The sequence below is a fragment of the Caenorhabditis briggsae genome (genome assembly GCF_000004555.2).
Source record: "Caenorhabditis briggsae complete genome, chrIV, whole genome shotgun sequence".
NCBI lineage: Eukaryota > Metazoa > Nematoda > Chromadorea > Rhabditida > Rhabditidae > Caenorhabditis > Caenorhabditis briggsae.
In genome coordinates, this window is record NC_013487.2 from 16,519,701 (window position 1) to 16,539,147 (window position 19,447).

Genomic DNA, 19,447 nt, shown 5'->3' on the forward strand with positions numbered 1-19,447 from the left:
TAAAATGTTTATCAGGATATCAGCAACATTTTACTAGTTAGCCACTTTTTGATATCTTTCACAGAACAGAGATATATAGGCTCAAAGTGGACGATCCGGGTGTCGTTCTATTAGAGGTTTTACGGTATCTCATTTCCTGTGAAAGATATCAAGAAGTGGCCAACTGATAAAATGTCTATCATAACATGAGCAATTTTTCACCAGTTGACCACTTTTCGATATCTCTTACAGTAACTCAGATAAATAAGCTCAAAGAAATAGGTGCACACTTGGCTAATCTTCCCCCTTAAAAAAACCCAATTAGGTCATGGCCTAGAAAAAATTAGGTCATGACCTAGAAAAAATTAGGTCATGGCCTAGAAAAAATTTGGTCATGGCCTAGAAAAAATTAGGTCATGGCCTACAAAAAATTAGGTCGTGACCTAATTTTTTGTTTTTTAGAAAAAAAAATTTTAATTCTTAAATCAAATTTTTTAAAATCATGACCAATTAAAATGAACAATTCCAAATTTTTATGAATTTCAAAATTACAGTACCCTCGTAAATTACAAATTTTCAGCGCCTTCCAACCGTACGGTCTTCATGGCGGTGAGAATGGAAAGCGGGGTCTAAACCTACTCAAACGGAGTGGAAGAGCCGTGAATATTGGCTCAAAAGCTAGCTTTGATATTCACAAGGGGGTAATTATCTACTTTTTTAATTGGTCAGTTAGATCCAATTTTTCAGGACATTCTATGCATTCAAACTCCAGGCGGTGGTGGATACGGGAAGGAATGATGATGTGTACATAAATTGTGTTTTATTTTACATGATATTTAGAGATCAATCAATAAATAATATGCCATTTTTCTAATAAATTAATCATAATCGTCATAATAATCCGGGTCTTCAGAATCGTACTCGTCTTCTTCTTCTGGAATTCCACGACGATCTGATTTCAGTTCCATCTCATCCTCTTCATAGTTCACTTCAGAAGATCCAGAAGATCCCAAATCCGAGTTTTCCTCTTCGTCATCATAATGCGAAAATCCATCTCCCGAGTAGAGAGACATCGGAGGAATCTCATCCAGCAGATTCTCTTGCTCTCCAATCTCTCGAATCTCCGCAAATTGAAGTTTCCCAGTTTCGATGAACTCCAGCTTGGGCCCCACGACGATTGGCACGTCGAATGGAACGATGTCCCGCCAGAAGTGACTGCTCCATCCCATTTCTGTTTCGGATATCGATACGTCGTCGAAATAGAGACCCATTGGAATCTGGAATGGTGGCATTTCGGTGTGAAGGCGATGGATACGGTAGATGTTCTTAATGTTCTCGAATCCGCGGAATCCTTGGTCCACGAAACGGATATCCAGATTGTTGTTGGGTAGGATGTCGAGAATTTCGACGCGGAGCCATTGGGGACCCGTTTTTTTGCGATGCTCGACGGCTGCGATCGCGTAGGCACGTCCTTGGGTTAGGGCGTAGCGTCTGGAACGGAAATCAGAGTTTTTTAAAGGCATCTAATTGTAAGCCTCAGTGAAAAAATTGAACGTAAAATTTGAGAAATTACTGAAAAATTGGAAAAAAAAGAGGCTTAGAGAGTTTTTACTGAGGTGTAAGAACTTTTTACTGAGGCTTAGGAATTTTACTGGGGCTTAGAATTTTTACTGAGGCGTAGACATTTTCAATGAGGCTTAGCAAGATTTTACTGAGGCTTAGGAATTTTTACTGAGGCTAAGGAATTTTTACTGAGGCTTAGGAATTTTTACTGAGGCTTAGGAATTTTTACTGAGGCTTAGGAATTTTTACTAAGGCTTATGAATTTTACTGAGGCTTCTGAATTTTACTGAGGCTTAGGAATTTTTACTGAGGCTTCTGAATTTTACTGAGGCTTAGGAATTTTTACTGAGGCTAAGGAATTTTTACTGAGGCTTAGAAATGTTTACTGAGGCTTAGGAATTTTTACTGAGGCTTAGGAATTTTTACTGAGGCTTAGGAATTTTTACTGAGGCTTAGGCTTTTTACTGAGGCTTAGGAATTTTTACTGAGGCTAAGGAATTTTTACTGAGGCTTAGGATTTTTACTGAGGCTTAGGAGTTTCATGAGAATATCTCAGCTCAAAATTGAGCTAGAGACATGAAATCGGTACCAAAACGACCCAAATTTTCTGAACTAACATCTCCTCCTCATCCAGAGGTCTCTGATTCTTGGGACACACATAGAAATCGTCAAAAACCAGCTGCATTCGTTTGATTGTGTCGAATTGATCGAAAATCCATTGCTCATCGGCGGATCCTTCGTTTTCCTTGAGAATCGGTGTGATGTGCATATCCCATGGGGATACTGTAACATTCGTAGTGATGAATCCCCAAAAGCATCCGTCTTCCAGAAGGTACTTTTTCAGCCATTTCTTATCCCATTCCACCAGTTTGCAAGTGACAATGTCCCAGTCTTCGTCTCCTTCCTGGCATAATTTGAAATATGCTGTTGAAAAATAGGCTCAGCCCCTTATTCTTAACGATTTTTCGCGACTTTTCGAAAGCCAAATTATTTTTTTTTTGAATTTTTTGAGAAATTTTTAGACCTTTTTAAGGTTTTCAGCTATTTTTGAAGGATCTTTTTCGATTTTCCACAATTTTTGTCTGAAATTTATCTGAAATTCGCGAAGATTACTGTAGAAAATCTTGTAGTTTGTAGTTTCTTTTTTTGCAAACGCAATTACGTCAAAATGCAGATTAAAACTGTTGGAAAAAAAACTACAAATCTTCTACAGTAATCTACAGTAATCTTCGCACGAACATCATCCAAAAAAATTTCAGACATCATATTTCAGACAAAAAAAACGGGGAAAAATCGAAAAAGAATCTTCAAAAATAGCTGAAAACCCGGAAAAGGTCTACAAATTTTGCCCAAAAATACATCTTTAGCGTCAAAAGCTATTTTTAATGAATTTTTCCGATTTTTTTCGCCCAAATAGCGCAAAAAGCACCTAAAATCATACTTGTAAAATTCCGGGCCGGGCCGAGCCGGGCCTGAGGAAATTTTCAAGGCCCGGTGTCAAAAATTCTGTATTTTTGAGCCAAATTTTGAGCTCTCAATATAATTTTTTTTCCATTTTTTTTTCGTATTTTGGATTGTTTGTCTGTCTGATCAAAAAAGATCGAAAAACTCGAAAAAAATCACATAAGGGTCGGCAGTTTTCAAATTTCATTTTCTCCACTTCTAGGAGAATATAGGACTTGAAATATTTTGTGTTAAACTCAAAACTATTGGAAATTTCCTATTTTTACATTTTTTCAAAAAACATTTTTCCGGAAAAGTTTTGGAAAGTTTCAAAGCTCGCCTACACTTTGGGTGGACCCAAGTTTTCAAGTTTGTAAATTTTTTAAACAATAATGTAAAAATATGAAATTTCAAATAGTTCGGAGTATAAAACAAAAATTTCAAGTCCTAAAACCTCCTAGGAGTCAAGGAAATTAAATTTGAAAATTGCCGATTTTACACTGAAAATGTGATTTTTTTCAAATTCTAAAACTTGGGTGTTTGTTTGTTTTTTCGAAAGTACCAAGAATAGGTTATAGGTACACATTCAGGGAGCTTGTTTTTAGGTATCCGTTGATTTAGAGTGTTAAGGCTGAAGACAACAACATTGTAAGTGCTGAAAATAATTTTAAGGGCTAATACAATTTTGGGGGTGGGGGTGTTTTTCTAGAAAAATGAGTCATTTTTCTATTTTTATTTTCGAGGGGAATAAATTTCAATTCATTATAAATCGCTTCAGAAAAACGTCAGCGGATCCACGTTTCTTTTTTTTCGAAATGTCACGGGAAAAAATAATATTTTGCCTGGAAAAACGGAGGATAGAGTGGTCATATACGTGATTTAAAAAAACCCTCATGCCCCCTTTTGTGTATATACAAGCGGCTGATTTTTCTTCGTTCTTGCTATACGAATATGCATATTTTCCAACAAATTGCATAAAAAATTTCGCAATTTGGTCTTTTTTTTCCCAGAAATCGCATATCCGTACTTTATATTCCGGCTTATCTTCGTGTCTCCAATCATAGGGTAACTGCCTCCTAAACTCCTCCAACAGAATCACTTCCAAATTATCCTGCTCCTTATCCAATTCAGCGAGTCGAGGATCTTCTGTTAGAAGTGTCGGAAAACAAGTGACCATTACATTTGGCATCAAAACTCCGCAAATTTCCTCAATCGACACTTTCTCATCCATCGTTTTATCCTCTTCTATCCCATATAAATTCACTAGAAGCGACGGGCGATCGATTTCCTCTTGATCGTCTTCGATATCCACTTGACAAGGGGTGATCTCGAATTTCGGGAATTCGGAGAGGATATCCAAGAACTGGCGACGTTGATCGAACGACCATTCGTTCTGAAAACATTATTTTTTGTGTTGAAAATCAATTTTTTAGAATATTTTGGGTAGAAAAATCGTTATTCTATTTATAATTATTCAAATTTTTCAGTTTTAGAAAGGTTTAAGACAGATTTTGAACGCAAAAGTCGATTTTTTGGGAACATTTTGACCTAAAAACGACCAAAAATCGGGATTTTTGAGCATTTGGAAAGTATTTTTATAAGCCTCAGTAAAAAATCCTAAGCCTCAGTAAAAGTTTCATAAGCCTCAGTAAAAATTCCTTAGCCTCAGTAAAACCTCGCTAAGCCTCAGTAAAAACTCCTTAGCCTCAGTAAAAATTCCTAAGCCTCAGTAAAAAGCCTAAGCCTCAGTAAAAATTCTAAGCCTCAGTAAAATCTTGCTAAGACTCATTGAAAATGTCTACGACTCAGTAAAAATTCTAAGCCTCAGTAAAAAGTTCTTACGCCTCAGTAAAAATTCTCTAAGCCTCATTAAAAATTCCTAAGCCTCAGTAAAACTAAAAATCGTCATAACTTTCTTCAAAATTAACCTAAAAATATGATTTTTGTACCAAAATGACTGGAATTATCAGATGATTATTTTCAGCTAAATTTCGGCTAAGAGCATTTTTAGCATTTTTATCGATTTTTCAGAATCTTCAGCGCATTTTCATGATTACCGTTAAGGACCCCAATCTCCCCAGAGAAATATGCATCGCTTGCCACGGATGGAACCTCTCCTCGTCCTTCAAAACGAATAGACACTGAAAATTCTCTGAATTTTTAGAATTTCCGCCTTTTTCCAACCTTCCAAGAGACATTAGCCGTCACAGCGTCATCGATGAAAAACACCCGACAGGCTTCTAGAAGTGGAATATTTCTGACAATCAGACACCTCCCAAACACCCTCTCTTCAATCGGAGCTAATGCATAATTGCCTGCTTCGAAATTAGTATGAGGGACTAGAAAATAGGGCTCCGTGTAGACTAGTTGGTCTCGAATATGGCTGATGGGACGGACAAACAGGGATGATGGAGATTCCACACGAAGCAGCTCAACGAGCGCTGAATCTTTCATAGGCATTCGTTGGATGGATTTTGTGTTTATGAATTCTGGCTGGATTTTTGAATAGGGACATGGGACCGATGTCATCTTCTGAAATCTTTTGGAAAACGTTAGAGAGATGGGACTAGAGACTAGAAATATTAGTAATAAAGACGAAAACTCTGGAAACCTAGCTAAAACAAGCAAAATTAGGTTTTGTGGTGGGGGAATTTATTATACAATAAAAAAAACTATCTTTTTGAATCACAAAACATGAAAAAAAATAATAATAAATAAATTAAACTGAGGGAATCTGATAAATACATGGTTTAAAAAAAACAAATAAAGGATGTATCCCGTTTTGCGAATAGATTCAACATTCATTCATAACGACGTCTTCTAGTTCTTGGCGGTGGAGAGGAAGGCCACAAGAGCGGCGGATCCGATGGTGGAGATGAGCAAGTTGAAGACTGGAGCCAAGTTGGCGAGAAGGAAGAACGCCGAGATGAGCATGATGGTGAGGAAGAGGGTGTTGGTGTAGAAGACGGACAAGTAGGTGGATTCGGTGTCGGCGACCTCGTTCTTGCGGAAAAGAGCACGCTCCTCCTTCTCTTTGATGGTCATCTTCTTGTCACTGGCGAACTTGGTGTTGATCTCACGATCGACGGCTGGTCCGCGCTTCATGACAATTCTGAAAAATGAGAAATATCGTGAGAATTAAGGTATTTTAAAATAGTTGCAAGCGGGCCGGCTAATAACTTGTCCCTAGAACGAGATGATCAGACAGTTTTGGTACCAAATTATAGATCTTGACAGAGCCCATCACGCCTATATTATTCAGGCCTGGTTCCTTTCCGGTAACATGTCGCAACCTGGGCTTGATTGACAATTTTCGATCAACTTGACAGAAAACACATTTTTCGACATGTTATCGGGCCGGAATCCGGCTCGAATTATATAGAAGTGATGGGACCTGACGAGACTTATTATTTGATACCAAAACCTTCTAATTATTTCGTTTTAGAGACAAAAATCAAATTTATCAGCCGGCCCGCCTGCAACTGTGGTATCTTCACTCACTGGTGCTTGAGAAGCTTCTTCTGGTTCTTGCAAGCCATTACCAAGAGATAGGCGGTTCCGGCGGCGGAGAGGGTCCACACGACGAGCGAATCGGCGACCTCCATCTGATGAACTCCGTAGAAGAGGTAGAGTGGCGCCAGCGAGAGGATCAAAGCGTTGACGTAGAAGAAGAGGGTTCCCTTGGTGGAGCTGGACGCCGAGTAGCTCGACAGGAGCATTTCTTCCTCTTTGGTGAGCTTGCCCATGATTTATCTGGAAATTAGGCGATGAGAATTGAGAGAAAACAGAAGAAAAAAGTAGAGAAAGCCGGAAGAAACGTTGAAAATTGCTAAAACCCTAGTTTTTCAACTGGAAAACTGATAGAACATCGATTCAGCGCTATTTCATTGAATTTTGACAAGTCAATAATTCCCTGGAAAACTGTTTGAAAAATTTTTATCAGAAACGTGTATAGTGATTTTTCACTTATTTTTTATTAGAAAATAGCCTAAAACTGCTGAAAATTGAAGAAAATTTTAGACCGCGATTTTAGAGGTTACTCGCCTCTGTTTTCAGCGTTTTTTCGTTCGAAATAGCAGGAAAAATAGCTAAAAATCGTCTAGAAAACCAAGAAAATATTTTCTCCCGCACTGGAAACCCCAAAAAGCAAGAGAAGACAACTACGCACCTCAAAAACTACAACGTGTCTCCGTCGAGTCTCTCTTCGGTCCGCAATGTGTCGTCGCGGTGTTTGCGTCACGACCTGCACCGCCTGCGTGTGTTTCCCCTTCAACACGGGCGGCTGTACATAGGGGGAACATACGAAGGCGAACTGCAAGCCGCTTGGCTCGCTGCCAAGCCCCTACCGTACCCCTCTCTCGGCTTCGCTCCTGGCAGTTGGAGGTTTTGCTGGTGTCCCGATGGTCGCGCGTCGGCGGCGTGTCTGTCTGGCTGACTTCATTTATATTTTCGATGCTTTTTCGGAATTTTCAGCTATTTTACCTCAATTTTAGCTGAATTTTCAGCTATTTTCTAGCTAAAAAATCATTAAAAATTTCTCAATTTTCAGAGAAAATGGCCGATACTGGACGCAGCCCACGACCAACCGCCGGAGGAGTTCGTCAGCGCAAAGGAGGTGAGTAGAAATATTTAAAAAAAACATTTTCTCTCAATGCCTAAACTTGTAAATTTCCATTTTCCAGGAGCCACCGCTGCGCCGGCTCGTGCTCGCGGAGGAAACAACGGAGGATTGTGGCGTTTCTACACCGAAGACTCCACCGGACTCAAGATCGGACCAGTTCCAGTGCTCGTCATGTCGCTCGTCTTCATCGCCTCCGTTTTTGTCCTTCACATCTGGGGAAAATTCACCAGAAGCCGTGCTTAAGCTCTTCAACAACGTCTTGCTGCCCACACGTGCAAGATATATTTATATGGGTCGTTAAATAATTAATTTATATTCTTTTTTCTCGTCTCCGTTTTAAAATGTGATTTATATATTATAATGTATGAAAAATATAGAAAAAACAACGAAACATCTAATTTCGATTTACTAAAATAACAAACAAAAAAATAAGAAAATTTACTCCCTAGTCATCGAAAACCGCCATTTTCTCCTGATCAATCTGTTTCAGCTTTTTGACAGCCTGCTGTCTCCACACAATTTGCTCCCGTTGCATCAGCTCCGTCACCCGAGAGTCCCATTCTGCCGACGCCTTCAGCTCCTTCTCGTAATCCCGTTTGAACAATCGATATGCATCATTCACCGGTTTATCAATAGCCATTGCGTAAAGATGGACGACAGCGGATAGTGTTAATCTAAAGGAGAAACCTAGAAATAGAGGAAAAAACAAAAAATTACCCCGAAGAAACGCCCAACCCAACTGCCTTCATCGATCCAATCAAGCCAAGAGGAAATGTGAATACTCCGCCGACTAGCGCTACAAATAGAAACTTTTATCACTAATCCGCGCTATACCTGTATGCAGTAAACCCGCGGTCACACCTGAAATCGCCGGGAAGTACCATGACGAAAATTTGTCTCTGTAGGCCGTCACATGGGTCGTCAGGAATCTGAAAATCCCAAAAAATCGTAAGATTGGAGATTCCGAGATCTTACACAATGGATCCAGTTATGAGTGCACACTTGAATCCCGTTCCAAATCCTCCTTTCGCAAATCTCACAATCGCATAATCGATTTTTCGTTTTACCGCATCGCTGGGACTCAAATATTTCCTACCGACGTTGTTGGTTTCGTAGGCGTGACGGGCTTGAGCGTATCCCGTGGCTCCGCCCACTAGAAATCCACCCAGGAACGACATTCGGACGACCTGGAATTTTCTCTTTTTTTTCGCGAAAATTTTTATTTTACTGAGGCTTAGAGTATTTTACTGAGGCTTAGGTTTTTTACTGAGGCTTAGGATTATTTTACTGAGGCCTAGGAGTTTTTACTGAGGCTTAGGAATTTTTACTGAGACTTAGAACATTTTTACTGAGGCTAAGGAATTTTTACTGAGGCTTAGAGATTTTTACTGAGGCTTAGGATTATTTTACTGAGGCCTAGGAGTTTTTACTGAGGCTAAGGAATTTATACTGAGGCTTAGAACATTTTTACTGAGGCATAGGATTATTTTACTGAGGCTTAGGAATTTTTTACTGAAGCTAAGGAATTTTTTACTGAGGCTTACGAATTTTTTTACTGAGGCTAAGGAATTTCAAAACGCTCACAAGCGATATCAGCTTAAAATAGAGCTACATACATGGTTTTTATACCAAAAAAAACCCAAAATTTCTGGAGAATCTTGTTAAGAAGTGAAAAAACTGTATTTTGGTTTTTTTGGAGAAGTTCAAAAAAAATTTACTGAGGCTTAGAAAACTTCAACTTGCACAAGCCGTAACTAGACGCAAATTCGGTCTAGAGACATGATTTTTGTACTAAAATGACCCGAATTTTCTAGAGAATCTAGTTTTTAGGTAAAAACTAGGTTAGAACATTTTAGCGTTTTTGAAGATTTTGTCTAGCCTTTTTCAGTGAAATTCCAAAACTTTCCCTACCCTGATAGTAGCGTCTTTCTCCATTGCATTCTCCCTCTCATAAATCGCCATAACCCTATCCCATCCAGTTTTTGGCACGACTTCCACCGAATCCACGACTTTTGGCGCCACAATTGCAGCTACACTTGTCGTCGGAACGGCTTCTGGTGAAGGCGTCGGTTCAGCGAGGTGTTCTATTGCAATTGGCGTTGACGTGGTGGCAGATGGAGGAGATCCTTTCCATCCCAACCATTCCCACCAGCCAATTTCTGAATTCTGCTTCTTCTGCTGTTCTGTCATAACGCCAGCTGAAAATCCTAAATTTTCAGAATAACGCTGAAAAATACAGAAAAATAGCTAAAAATCGTAAAAATAACGATGGAAAAAAGGGGGAAAAATTCAAAAATCCTGGGAAAATATTAATTTCATTAGGAGGACCCGAGATGACAAAGTGAACATTTGACAACAAGGAAAATTAACAAAATTGAGAATTAATTAATTAAAATTAAGAAAAAAAATGGTAATTAATTATTCTTGGCTGTCATCATTGGCATAAGATCGATGTGATGGAAGATTTTTGAGAATTTTTCGAGGCCATCGACAGTGGGATTTATATAGGTGACGATTTCTTTAGTTTCAGGAGATTCTGAGAATGGAGATGACATTTTTGTGGAGGTGAACGCTTTTTTGATGATTTGAACACATTTAAGGTGTTCCAGAAGACCGATCTGGAAATTTTAGGAAAATTAGGTGTTAATTCGGTATATTAACACTTACAATCTCTCGAATCGCGATTGGTTGAACTGCAAACTCGTACGTGGACAGGACATCCTTCATTTGGATTCCGAATTTTCCAACGATCAGTAGAAGTACACTTTCAGCGATCCAACGAACGACGGGAAGGGAGACAGATCCTGAAAACAAATTAAAAAAAAAGAAGTTTTTACACTTCGGAATTTCAGTTTTATTGATTTTTTTTCAGTTCTGTTGGTCCAATGAAATTAATATTTTCCCAGGATTTTTGAATTTTTCCCCTTTTTTCCATCGTTATTTTTACGATTTTTAGCTATTTTTTCTGTATTTTTCAGCGTTATTCTGAAAATTTAGGATTTTCAGCTGGCGTTATGACAGAACAGCAGAAGAAGCAGAATTCAGAAATTGGCTGGTGGGAATGGTTGGGATGGAAAGGATCTCCTCCATCTGCCACCACGTCAACGCCAATTGCAATAGAACACCTCGCTGAACCGACGCCTTCTCCAGAAGCCGTTCCGACGACAAGTGTAGCTGCAATTGTGGCGCCAAAAGTCGTGGATTCGGTGGAAGTCGTGCCAAAAACTGGATGGGATAGGGTTATGGCGATTTATGAGAGGGAGAATGCAATGGAGAAAGACGCTACTATCAGGGTAGGGAAAGTTTTGGAATTTCACTGAAAAAGGCTAGACAAAATCTTCAAAAACGCTAAAATGTTCTAACCTAGTTTTTACCTAAAAACTAGATTCTCTAGAAAATTCGGGTCATTTTAGTACAAAAATCATGTCTCTAGACCGAATTTGCGTCTTGTAATATGCCCTTCAATTCATACACCGATCGCCTATCCCAGTTCTCTATGCTAAGCACCCTTCATCGCCGCACCCTTCTAGTTCTTCGTACCTATCACAAAATTGTTATAATCTCATACCATTTTCCCTCTATGTCGTCCTACATTCTTCCCAGCCATTCTAACAGAGCCCCGTATTTGTTCAAAATCAACGGTCAATACTTTGACTGCTTCCTTCACAGAAACTTGTCTATGTGGAACCGTGTATGTAAGGTGATAAATTCTAAGCTCAGTCCGGTGGCGTTTGCTAAGCGAGTAGGAGCGATTCCTTATGATATTCTGATCCCTCCCACTTGACCTACAGGACTCTAGTCGGTCCGTCTGGTCATTTTACTTTTTTATTTGTACAGGTCCCATTTCTTGCCAAATTATCTATCGATTTCCCCCATGCATTGCAAATAAATATATTATTATTTACTGAGGCTTAGACATTTTTAATGAGGCTTAGAAAATTTTTACTGAGGCTTAGGAACTTTTTACTGAGGCTTAGGAATTTTTACTGAAGCTTAGAATTTTTTACTGAGGCTTAGAGTATTTTACTGAAGCTTAGGATTTTTCACTGAGGCTTAGAACATTTTTACTGAGGCTTAGGAATTTCCAACGATATCTCAGCTCAAAATTGAGCTAGAGACATGAAACTGGTACCAAAATGACCCCAATTTCATGAGTCATCAAGGGACATACCTTCCGGCGACACCCACGGTCTCGGACACCATTTCCTATTTCCCAACTGCACCGTCCAACACGCCTCGTACTCAATGCTGACCCATCTGTGATCGTCAACTCCAACCAGACGAATTTGTCGTCCTTCGTTTAGATCCGCAAGGATTTCTTGAATAGTTTCAATCGGTCTTTTCACTCTAACAGATAGTTCTTGAAGTGTGATTCCTGCCTGACGAGATGCCTTGATGACGTGGACAACCGCTCGAATCTCACGTCTTCTGTCCAAATCGAAATTCTTGGCTTGAATGAAGTCGTCAAGGGAGACGGGATCCTTTACTTCTCGAGAATTGTCCAGATATCTAATCACTTTTTGTATTTTCCTCTCAATCGGAACAATCTTCTCCTCATCTGAAGCACTTCCAGTCCTGTCCATATTCACTCGAACCTTCTCAAAATGCAAGTCTGCTGATTCCAGATACCGAATCTTCTTCACAGTCTGATCATTCTCGATCTTCGTGAACGCCGCCAGAATATCATCGTCCACGTTCATCTCCAATTGATATCTCTCCCCGGGGAATGCGTTGGAGGCAGCTACAACGATTTCAGGTCCATCTCCGGCTAGTTCGAAAACATCTGGAGATGTAGGATCCTGAATTTCTTCTAGAAGACGTCCACTGTTATCGATAAGCTCTGAATGGAAGCGATGGGCGAAGAAGTGCCGGAAGTAGTAGGACAACGTGGCATCTTTCTTATTCGCCAACTCGGCGATGGCTTCTAGGGTACGACTTCTGGATACCAGACCATCGCATCTAAGGGCTTGAAGAACTCCTTGTAGTACTGCTGGTGGCACTTGTTCTAGCATTTGCTCAGGAACTGCTCCATTCTTAGTATGGATGAGTATACTGATTAGGACGTTGGCTGTCACACAATGCTGAATGTGTCCGTATCCTATTGGCTTCTGGGATCGACGTGGGCAGGCGTTGGATACAGTAATCTCTTTGGTGACTGACACATTTCCTTCTTTGAGGAATGATTGGAACGATTCGTCGGATATGGAGGTGGATGGGATACGGTTGTTGTCGCTGGAAGATTCGGTTGTTAGCGATTTTCCCATTTTCAGCATATTTAGCATATTTCAGCTTATATGTTTTTCAAAATTCCAAAAATTCTAAAAAATTCAAAATTTCAGCTCATCTGTTGTATTATTTTCAGCCTATTTTTTTGTCATTTTAAGCTTATTTTTGGTCATTTTCAGCCTATTTTTAGCCATTTTTAGTTATTTTTAGCCTATTTTTAGTCTATTTTTGGTCATTTTTAGCCTATTTTTGATCATTTTTAGCATATTTCTGGTCATTTTTAGCATGTTTTTGGTGATTTTCAACCTATCTTTGGTCATTTTTAGCTTATTTTTAAATTATTTTCTGCCTATTTTCGGTCATTTTTTTGTTTATTTCTGGTTATTTTTAGCTTATTTTTGGTCATTTTTGGCCTATTTTAGCCTGCTTTAGGTTATTTTTAGCATATTTCTTTTTAGGGGTTTCAGCTATTTTTGAAGATTCTTTTTCGATTTTTCCGAATTTTTTTGTCTGAAATTTATCTGAAATTCGCGAAGATCACTGTAGATTACTGTAGAATTTCCTTTTGTAGTTTGTAGTTTCGTTTTGCAAACACAATTACGTCAAAATGCAGATATTGTTCGCGAAAAAAAAGAAAACTACAAATGGAAATTCGGTTTTCTACAGTAACCCTACAGTAATCTTCGCGAACATCCGTCGAATTTCAGACAACAAATTCGGAAAAATCGAAAAAGAATCTTCAAAAATAGCTGAAAACCCTAAAAAGGTCTGAAAATTTTGCGAAAAATTGAAGGAAAATTTTCGAAATACGGAATTTTTTTCAAAATTCAAAAAAAATCCCGAAAAATTGAAGTTCTTCAGCGATTTCCATAAATAGAGGTGCAGAAATTGATGAGAAGCGATTTTTATTGAATGTTTTCTACACATTTCGATGTTTCCAGATTGTTCTAGACCCCAAAATCAACGTTCTGGGTCAAATTTTAGAGCAAAATTGAACACTTACACAAAGAGCAAACGCATCGCCGTTCTGAATGCCGATTTGAAGAATTCAGTTTTCGATTGAGACGGAGAAATCGGCGCCGAGCAAAGCTCCGTTCTCAGCCGTCTCATTTCGGGGAACGTCGAGAGGTTTCGAACGACGCGTTGAAGGTACGCCAGCCGATTGGCTCTCACGAGCTCTCGAACGCCACAAGCCATCAAACTCTGGACCGTTTTGTTCCGGCTCTCCGGTACGAATTCATGCATTAGATCTCGGAGGACAGTGGGATCAAGCCAGAATCGATAGACAGGGTTCAGGAAGAATCCAACTGCACGAATCATGATCAGCTGATCCCTTTCCTTCGGTGTGAAACGACAACGGACACTGATTCGAGCTGAGGAGCTTACTAGATCTACGGAGTCTAGCTTTCGCTTTTTGGGCTTCTGGGAACGGGTCCGCGGAGTTTTAGGCTTAGAAGACGCCCCTCCGAATTTCTTGATCATTTTTGGAGGGCATTCCACTTTTAATGGATTCGAAGTCCTCAAAAAATCCGAATCCGATAGTGAAAGTCGTGTAAAATTATTCCAATCCTTGTGAACTGATATAACTCTTGTCTCAATAATCTTCTTCATCTCTTCCGAACACTTTTTGAACTTTGTAATAAACCAGGATACTGTAGCATGCGGTACAGTACATAGATCCCAGTGTCGCTTCAAATGGATGAACAAAGCACTGTCGAATCCAGCGACACCGTCGTTTTGGATGTTCGGATGGCAGGGGAGTTCCTCGATTCCTGGAAGCTTCTCAGTTTCCACCAGAGTTCGATCAAACACTCCGATTGAATAGCATTTGTGTCGACTATCCAATTTGTGCTCAATTCCATTTCCATCATTGCGATAGCCGAGAGCCGAAGACTGGACGATGGCTCGAAGATGGTGCCAGTAGAGAATCACATCGGATCGAGATTCGAAGTTATAGTCGTACTTAGGATAGACACCTGTATCCAGTGGTGGAGAGATCGTCGCGTAGGATCGGAGAGTCGTCGAGGTGTCGTAGAGATGGGCTCTGGAAAATTTCTTATATTGCAATCATAGTTCTACTAGACCTTAGTGTGATAATCCATAAAATGTGGGTCATTTTGTTACCGATTTCATGTCTCTAGCTCAATTTTAAGCTGAGATGTCGCCTTTGAAAAATTCAACATTCCTAAACCTCAGTAAAAATGTTCTAAACCTCAGTAAAATTTCTAAGCCTCAGTAAAAAATTCCTTAGCCTCAGTAAAAATCATTAACCTCAGTTAAAAATCATAAGCCTCAGTAAAAATGCTCTAAGCCTCATTAAACAATCCTAAGCCTCAGTAAAAATACCTGAGCCTCAGTAAACTTCCTAAGCCTCAGAAAAAAATTCCTAAGCCTCAGTAAAACTAAAAGCGTCATAACTTTCTTCAAAGTTAACCTAAAAAGATGATTTCTGTACCAAAATGACTAGAATATTCTAGGGAATAGATTAATAGGCAAAAAATTAAATTTTCATAGCAAAAAAAACAAGAAAAAGCCTCACTTCTTTGCCACATAAAACATATCCGACGCAGCTCCGGGGAATCGTCTCACCGACGGATTCTTTCCAACGGCCATCAATTGCATGGCTCCAAGAACGAAGAAGGCGTGTTGTAGTTGCTTATACACCTTCTTCTCCTTCATTATAATCTCTCGAATCTCTTTCGGAAGGTATCCAATACACATGTGACGTTTGACAGGGTCAGTTAGGTACGTCATCAGGAAGGCTCGCTGGAAAATTAGGTCATAGTTCAGTTCTTTTCAGGTATATCAAAAAACTGTCAACTGATAAAATATCTAGAATTTTGTGCTGCTCATTTTATCAGTTGACACCATTTTGGTATCTATCTCAGAAACCCCTTAAAAATCATTTTTTTCAAACCTACATCAATGGTAGTTGGCACGTAACTAGTCAGAACGAACACCGACAGTGGCATTGCCGCCAAAAAGTCCTGAATCATGAACCATCCACGATCCACCCCCTCGTATTTCGGTTGTGGGGGCATGAAGCGGTACGGTGACTCCTCTTGATAGTAGATATGAGCAGTGTACTCGGAGCCTGGCTTCCATTTATCGAATGCTTGTGTTGGTGGGAATCTGGAAATTATTATTGGCTTTTATAATACTAAAAATACATTTTTTCAGCTTATTCTTAGCCATTTCAAGCCTATTTTTGGCAATTTTCAAGACGATTAATCGACAGCAATCTTCGCGAACATCATCCCGTCAAATTTCAAACGAAAAAATTTGGAAAAATCGAAAAATAATTTTCAAAAATAGCTGAAAACCCTAAAAAGGTCTAAACATTTGGCGAAAAATCGAGGAAAAAATCAATCTTTCTTTCTAAAAATCACAAAACACTGCTAATTTTTGAGTTTTCGAATTTTTCAAATTTTCCTTGGTTGCTATATAAATCATACTTGCGGAAAAGATGGCCGGGCCGGGCCGGGCTGAGATTTTTCTGAAAGCGGGCCGGGCCGGAAAAAATCACACATGGCCGGCCCGCTTTTTGAAAATTTCGAAATTTTAGAGCAAATCATCATTTTTCAAGATGGTTTTTCTCCTTAATAAATAAAAATCCACACTAGAGGACGATTCTGTTGAAAAAAAAACTGTTTTGAGGTCATTTTAGAAAACAAATTTCATCCTCGGCTAAATGAAGTTTGATTTTTTTTTGCTAAAAAATCAATTAAATTGATTTTTTCGGATGGTTGTATGCATTTGGATTAATATTTGTGCTATCAAAAATATATTGGCACATTTGAAAAGTAACATTTTCGAAAAGTTGTCCTAGGCGGGCCGAACCGGGCCGAGGGTTTCGAGGCAAGCGGGCCGGCCCGGCCCGGCCATCTACATGTATGATATAAATCTACATATTTTTCTGCACATTTTGATGTTTCCAGAATGTTCTAGGGCTCAAAATCAAAGTTCTCGGTCAAATTTTACAGTTTTTCCCCAACAAAATGACTCACAAATCAAAGCAAGTGGGCGTGACGCCTTCTGGATGTCCGTGTACAAACTGCCAAGCCATTTCATGAAGAATCAACAGCCGAATCGTTTTTCCCTGATATCCTAGCGTATCCTTCCCAAAGTAGTACTGACTAGACTTCTTGTTCTGCACAGGCACTTCTGGATTCTTGGCGAACAGTTTCTGCATGGCTTTTAATGGATCTAATTGATCCTCTGCAACGTCTTCTACTACTGTATCTTCCATAGTGTCGTTTAGAGTCTCATCTGCTTCAAATTCCTCTGTATCTAGTTGCTCGGCTTCTTCTTTCCTTCCTTTCCAGCTATTTCGAACTGTTTGGAGACGGAACCAATGGTATCTATCATTGATAGTGCTGTTATCAGTGATTTCTTCGTTAATTTCCTCAACTTTCCCATCGAATTCTGTCTCATGGCTCTCTTCTGGACGTTTCTTGAGACTTCTAAGCTGTCCATGAGGGAACACCCTTCCTTCTCTTTGATAACAATCTAGAATCTCCTGAATTCCTTTCGTAACTTCTGGATCTGAGGATTCTTGGATGTCTCGATGCGTGATGATTTGTACTTGATAATTGACACTATCCGAACGGACCATAGTGTCGAAAACTTGGATTAATCCCTTATTCTGGAGAGCCAGAAGACATTTGAGCACGGATTTTTTGTCGATTTGGAATTTGTATCCATCTTGGGTCTCTAGTTCACTGATAAACTTTATCACTCGATTCATTGTCACCACCACTCGGGAATCTTTGACCATCTTTAGAAGACGATTGAAGCGTTTCAGAGTGATGTCACTGATGCGGAGGGTGTCTGGAAATAAGAAATTTTTAAAAAATTGGAATTTTGAAGACTCACTAAGATTTTTCTCAGGAAACTTGAGAACTTCTCCAATTTTAAAGGGACATGGCATGTCGGTGAGCTCTTCGAACTCACGGAACAGCTTCTCGAATCGCTCCGGATTCTCGCTTTCTTTCCAGAAGTATCTGAAATTTTTGGAAAAATAGAACAAATTAAAAATTTCAATCATATTTGTGCAGAAGACAAGGCCCTTCTAATACAGGGACCCTTCTATTAGAGGTGCCTTTCTAATACAGGTTTTACGGTAATATGAAAAATATTCTTCAGAAAATTCCAGCCATTTTGGTACAAAAATCAACTTTCTAGGTCAATTTTGAAGACAGTTATGAGCGATTTTCGTTTTACTGAGGCTTAGGATTTTTACTGAAGCTTAGGAATTTTATATTGAGGCTTAGGATGTTTTCACCGAAACTAGCTGTATCTCGGTCAGAAATTCAATTAGAAGACGAAATTTTCCACGTGTGTTTTACTGAGGCTTAGGATTTTTTTTTACTGAGGCTTAGGAAAAGTTTTACAGAGGCTTATGATTTTTACTGAGGCTTAGAATTTTTTACTGAGGCTTAGAGAACTTTTACTGAGGCTTAGGATTCTTTACTGAGGTTTAGGATTTTTTACTGAAGCTTAAGGATTTTTTACTGAGGCTTAGGAGTTTTACTGAGGCTTACGATTTTTACTGAGGCTTAGGAAATTTTACTGATGCTTAGAGAACTTTTACTGAGGCTTAGGATTCTTTACTGAGGCTTAGGAAAGTTTTACTGAGGCTTAGAAGATTTTTACTAAGGCTTATAACTTCGTATGCGATATCCCAGCTGAAAACTGGGCTAGAGACATGAGATCGGTACCAAAATGACCCAAATTTCCTAGAAGTTTCTAATTTTTTTGAATTCCTGGCCACATCTAGACTCAAAATTGAGCTAGAAAATTGGTTTTTGAAGGATATTTTTTCGGAAATTCGCTTACCTAATCGTTCTAACTTTTCCATTCATCTTCTGAAACTGTCCAATGTGATCTGGATGTTCATTTGTGCAGTTTACAATGTAACTAGTGACTTTTCTGCCTCCAGACTTTGAAGTTCCATCGTAACCGAGCACCTGAGCGATTTCTGCTCTTCCCAAGCCTTCAGTTCCACATTCTTTAATTGTATTTAAAACAATATCGGTAGATAATCGATATGTGGTTTGTGGGGACCAGCGATTTGGGACAAATGGCATATAGGCAGAGGCTGAAAACGATTTTTTTAGGGTTTTTCGATTTTTAGATGCTCACTATTATCTTTTTTAAAGTGATAGGGTCCAAAAGTGTTGACATTCAGCTTTTTATTCCTTTTAGGAGTCAATTCTTCAACTTCCTCTTGTAATTCACTGGTACTCGGCAGATTTTCCTCTGGAATGACATGTTCGTCTGCAGAACTCTCTTCTTCGTGCGATATTTCGAAATCGGATGATTCTATTCCTGGAAAAAAGGAGGAAATTTGAATTTTTGAGATGTTTTCTCACTTTTTCGTTTTATGGCTTGAGTCTGCTCGGATTCAGAGTGAGATGAGTCTTCCATCTTAAAAAATATCAATTTTATTTTTTTCTGTAATTTTCAAAATAGAAATCCAGGTTATTTTAAGAAAAAAAAGGTTTTTTAAATGAAAAAATGCAAAATTAAAATAAAATTTCATGCGCGCGTTGTTTAGTGCGAGGCGGGATTTCGGAGCATCGTTTGTACTAGCTTATAAGAATTTAGAGAAAA

General features: G+C 39.0%; 7 protein-coding genes across 7 annotated transcripts in view; 3 read left to right on the forward strand and 4 right to left on the reverse strand.

Annotated features, from left to right (window-relative positions):
• Nucleotides 1–777, forward strand: part of CBG16813 — a gene marked incomplete at both ends in the record, with an annotated part of 10,795 nt that extends 10,018 nt beyond the window's left edge. Inside the window, 2 exons of the mRNA XM_045236337.1 lie at nt 560–680; nt 727–777. Coding sequence (XP_045096064.1) covers nt 560–680; nt 727–777 — 172 coding nt within the window. The remainder of the gene's footprint in view (nt 1–559; nt 681–726) is intronic.
• Nucleotides 778–857: 80 nt separating this feature from the next.
• On the reverse strand, nt 858–5,514 carry Cbr-eri-5 (the record flags this gene model as incomplete). Its single annotated transcript, XM_002645074.2, has 5 exons — nt 858–1,470; nt 2,160–2,446; nt 4,013–4,378; nt 5,043–5,126; nt 5,170–5,514. The coding sequence occupies 5 exons, from the start codon at nt 5,512–5,514 to the stop codon at nt 858–860; spliced, it is 1,695 nt and encodes a 564-aa protein (XP_002645120.2).
• Nucleotides 5,515–5,805: 291 nt separating this feature from the next.
• On the reverse strand, nt 5,806–6,731 carry Cbr-trap-3 (the record flags this gene model as incomplete). Its single annotated transcript, XM_002645075.1, has 2 exons — nt 5,806–6,097; nt 6,487–6,731. The coding sequence occupies 2 exons, from the start codon at nt 6,729–6,731 to the stop codon at nt 5,806–5,808; spliced, it is 537 nt and encodes a 178-aa protein (XP_002645121.1).
• An 808-nt stretch (nt 6,732–7,539) lies between these two features.
• On the forward strand, nt 7,540–7,849 carry CBG16816 (the record flags this gene model as incomplete). Its single annotated transcript, XM_002645076.1, has 2 exons — nt 7,540–7,600; nt 7,668–7,849. The coding sequence occupies 2 exons, from the start codon at nt 7,540–7,542 to the stop codon at nt 7,847–7,849; spliced, it is 243 nt and encodes an 80-aa protein (XP_002645122.1).
• A 202-nt stretch (nt 7,850–8,051) lies between these two features.
• On the reverse strand, nt 8,052–9,796 carry CBG16817 (the record flags this gene model as incomplete). Its single annotated transcript, XM_045236338.1, has 4 exons — nt 8,052–8,293; nt 8,468–8,535; nt 8,582–8,793; nt 9,518–9,796. 4 exons carry the CDS (start codon nt 9,794–9,796, stop codon nt 8,052–8,054), a joined length of 801 nt encoding a protein of 266 aa, XP_045096065.1.
• Nucleotides 9,797–10,020: 224 nt separating this feature from the next.
• CBG16818 lies at nt 10,021–19,261 on the reverse strand (the record flags this gene model as incomplete). The annotated part of the gene is made up of 10 exons (XM_045236339.1): nt 10,021–10,224; nt 10,274–10,410; nt 11,778–12,838; nt 13,836–14,876; nt 15,372–15,598; nt 15,754–15,964; nt 16,840–17,835; nt 18,671–18,932; nt 18,977–19,162; nt 19,207–19,261. 10 exons carry the CDS (start codon nt 19,259–19,261, stop codon nt 10,021–10,023), a joined length of 4,380 nt encoding a protein of 1,459 aa, XP_045096066.1.
• Nucleotides 10,621–10,899, forward strand: CBG16819 (the record flags this gene model as incomplete). The annotated part of the gene is made up of 1 exon (XM_002645079.1): nt 10,621–10,899. A coding segment is annotated over one exon (279 nt), but the record flags the coding sequence as incomplete, so codon positions are not given.
• Nucleotides 19,262–19,447: the final 186 nt, after the last annotated feature.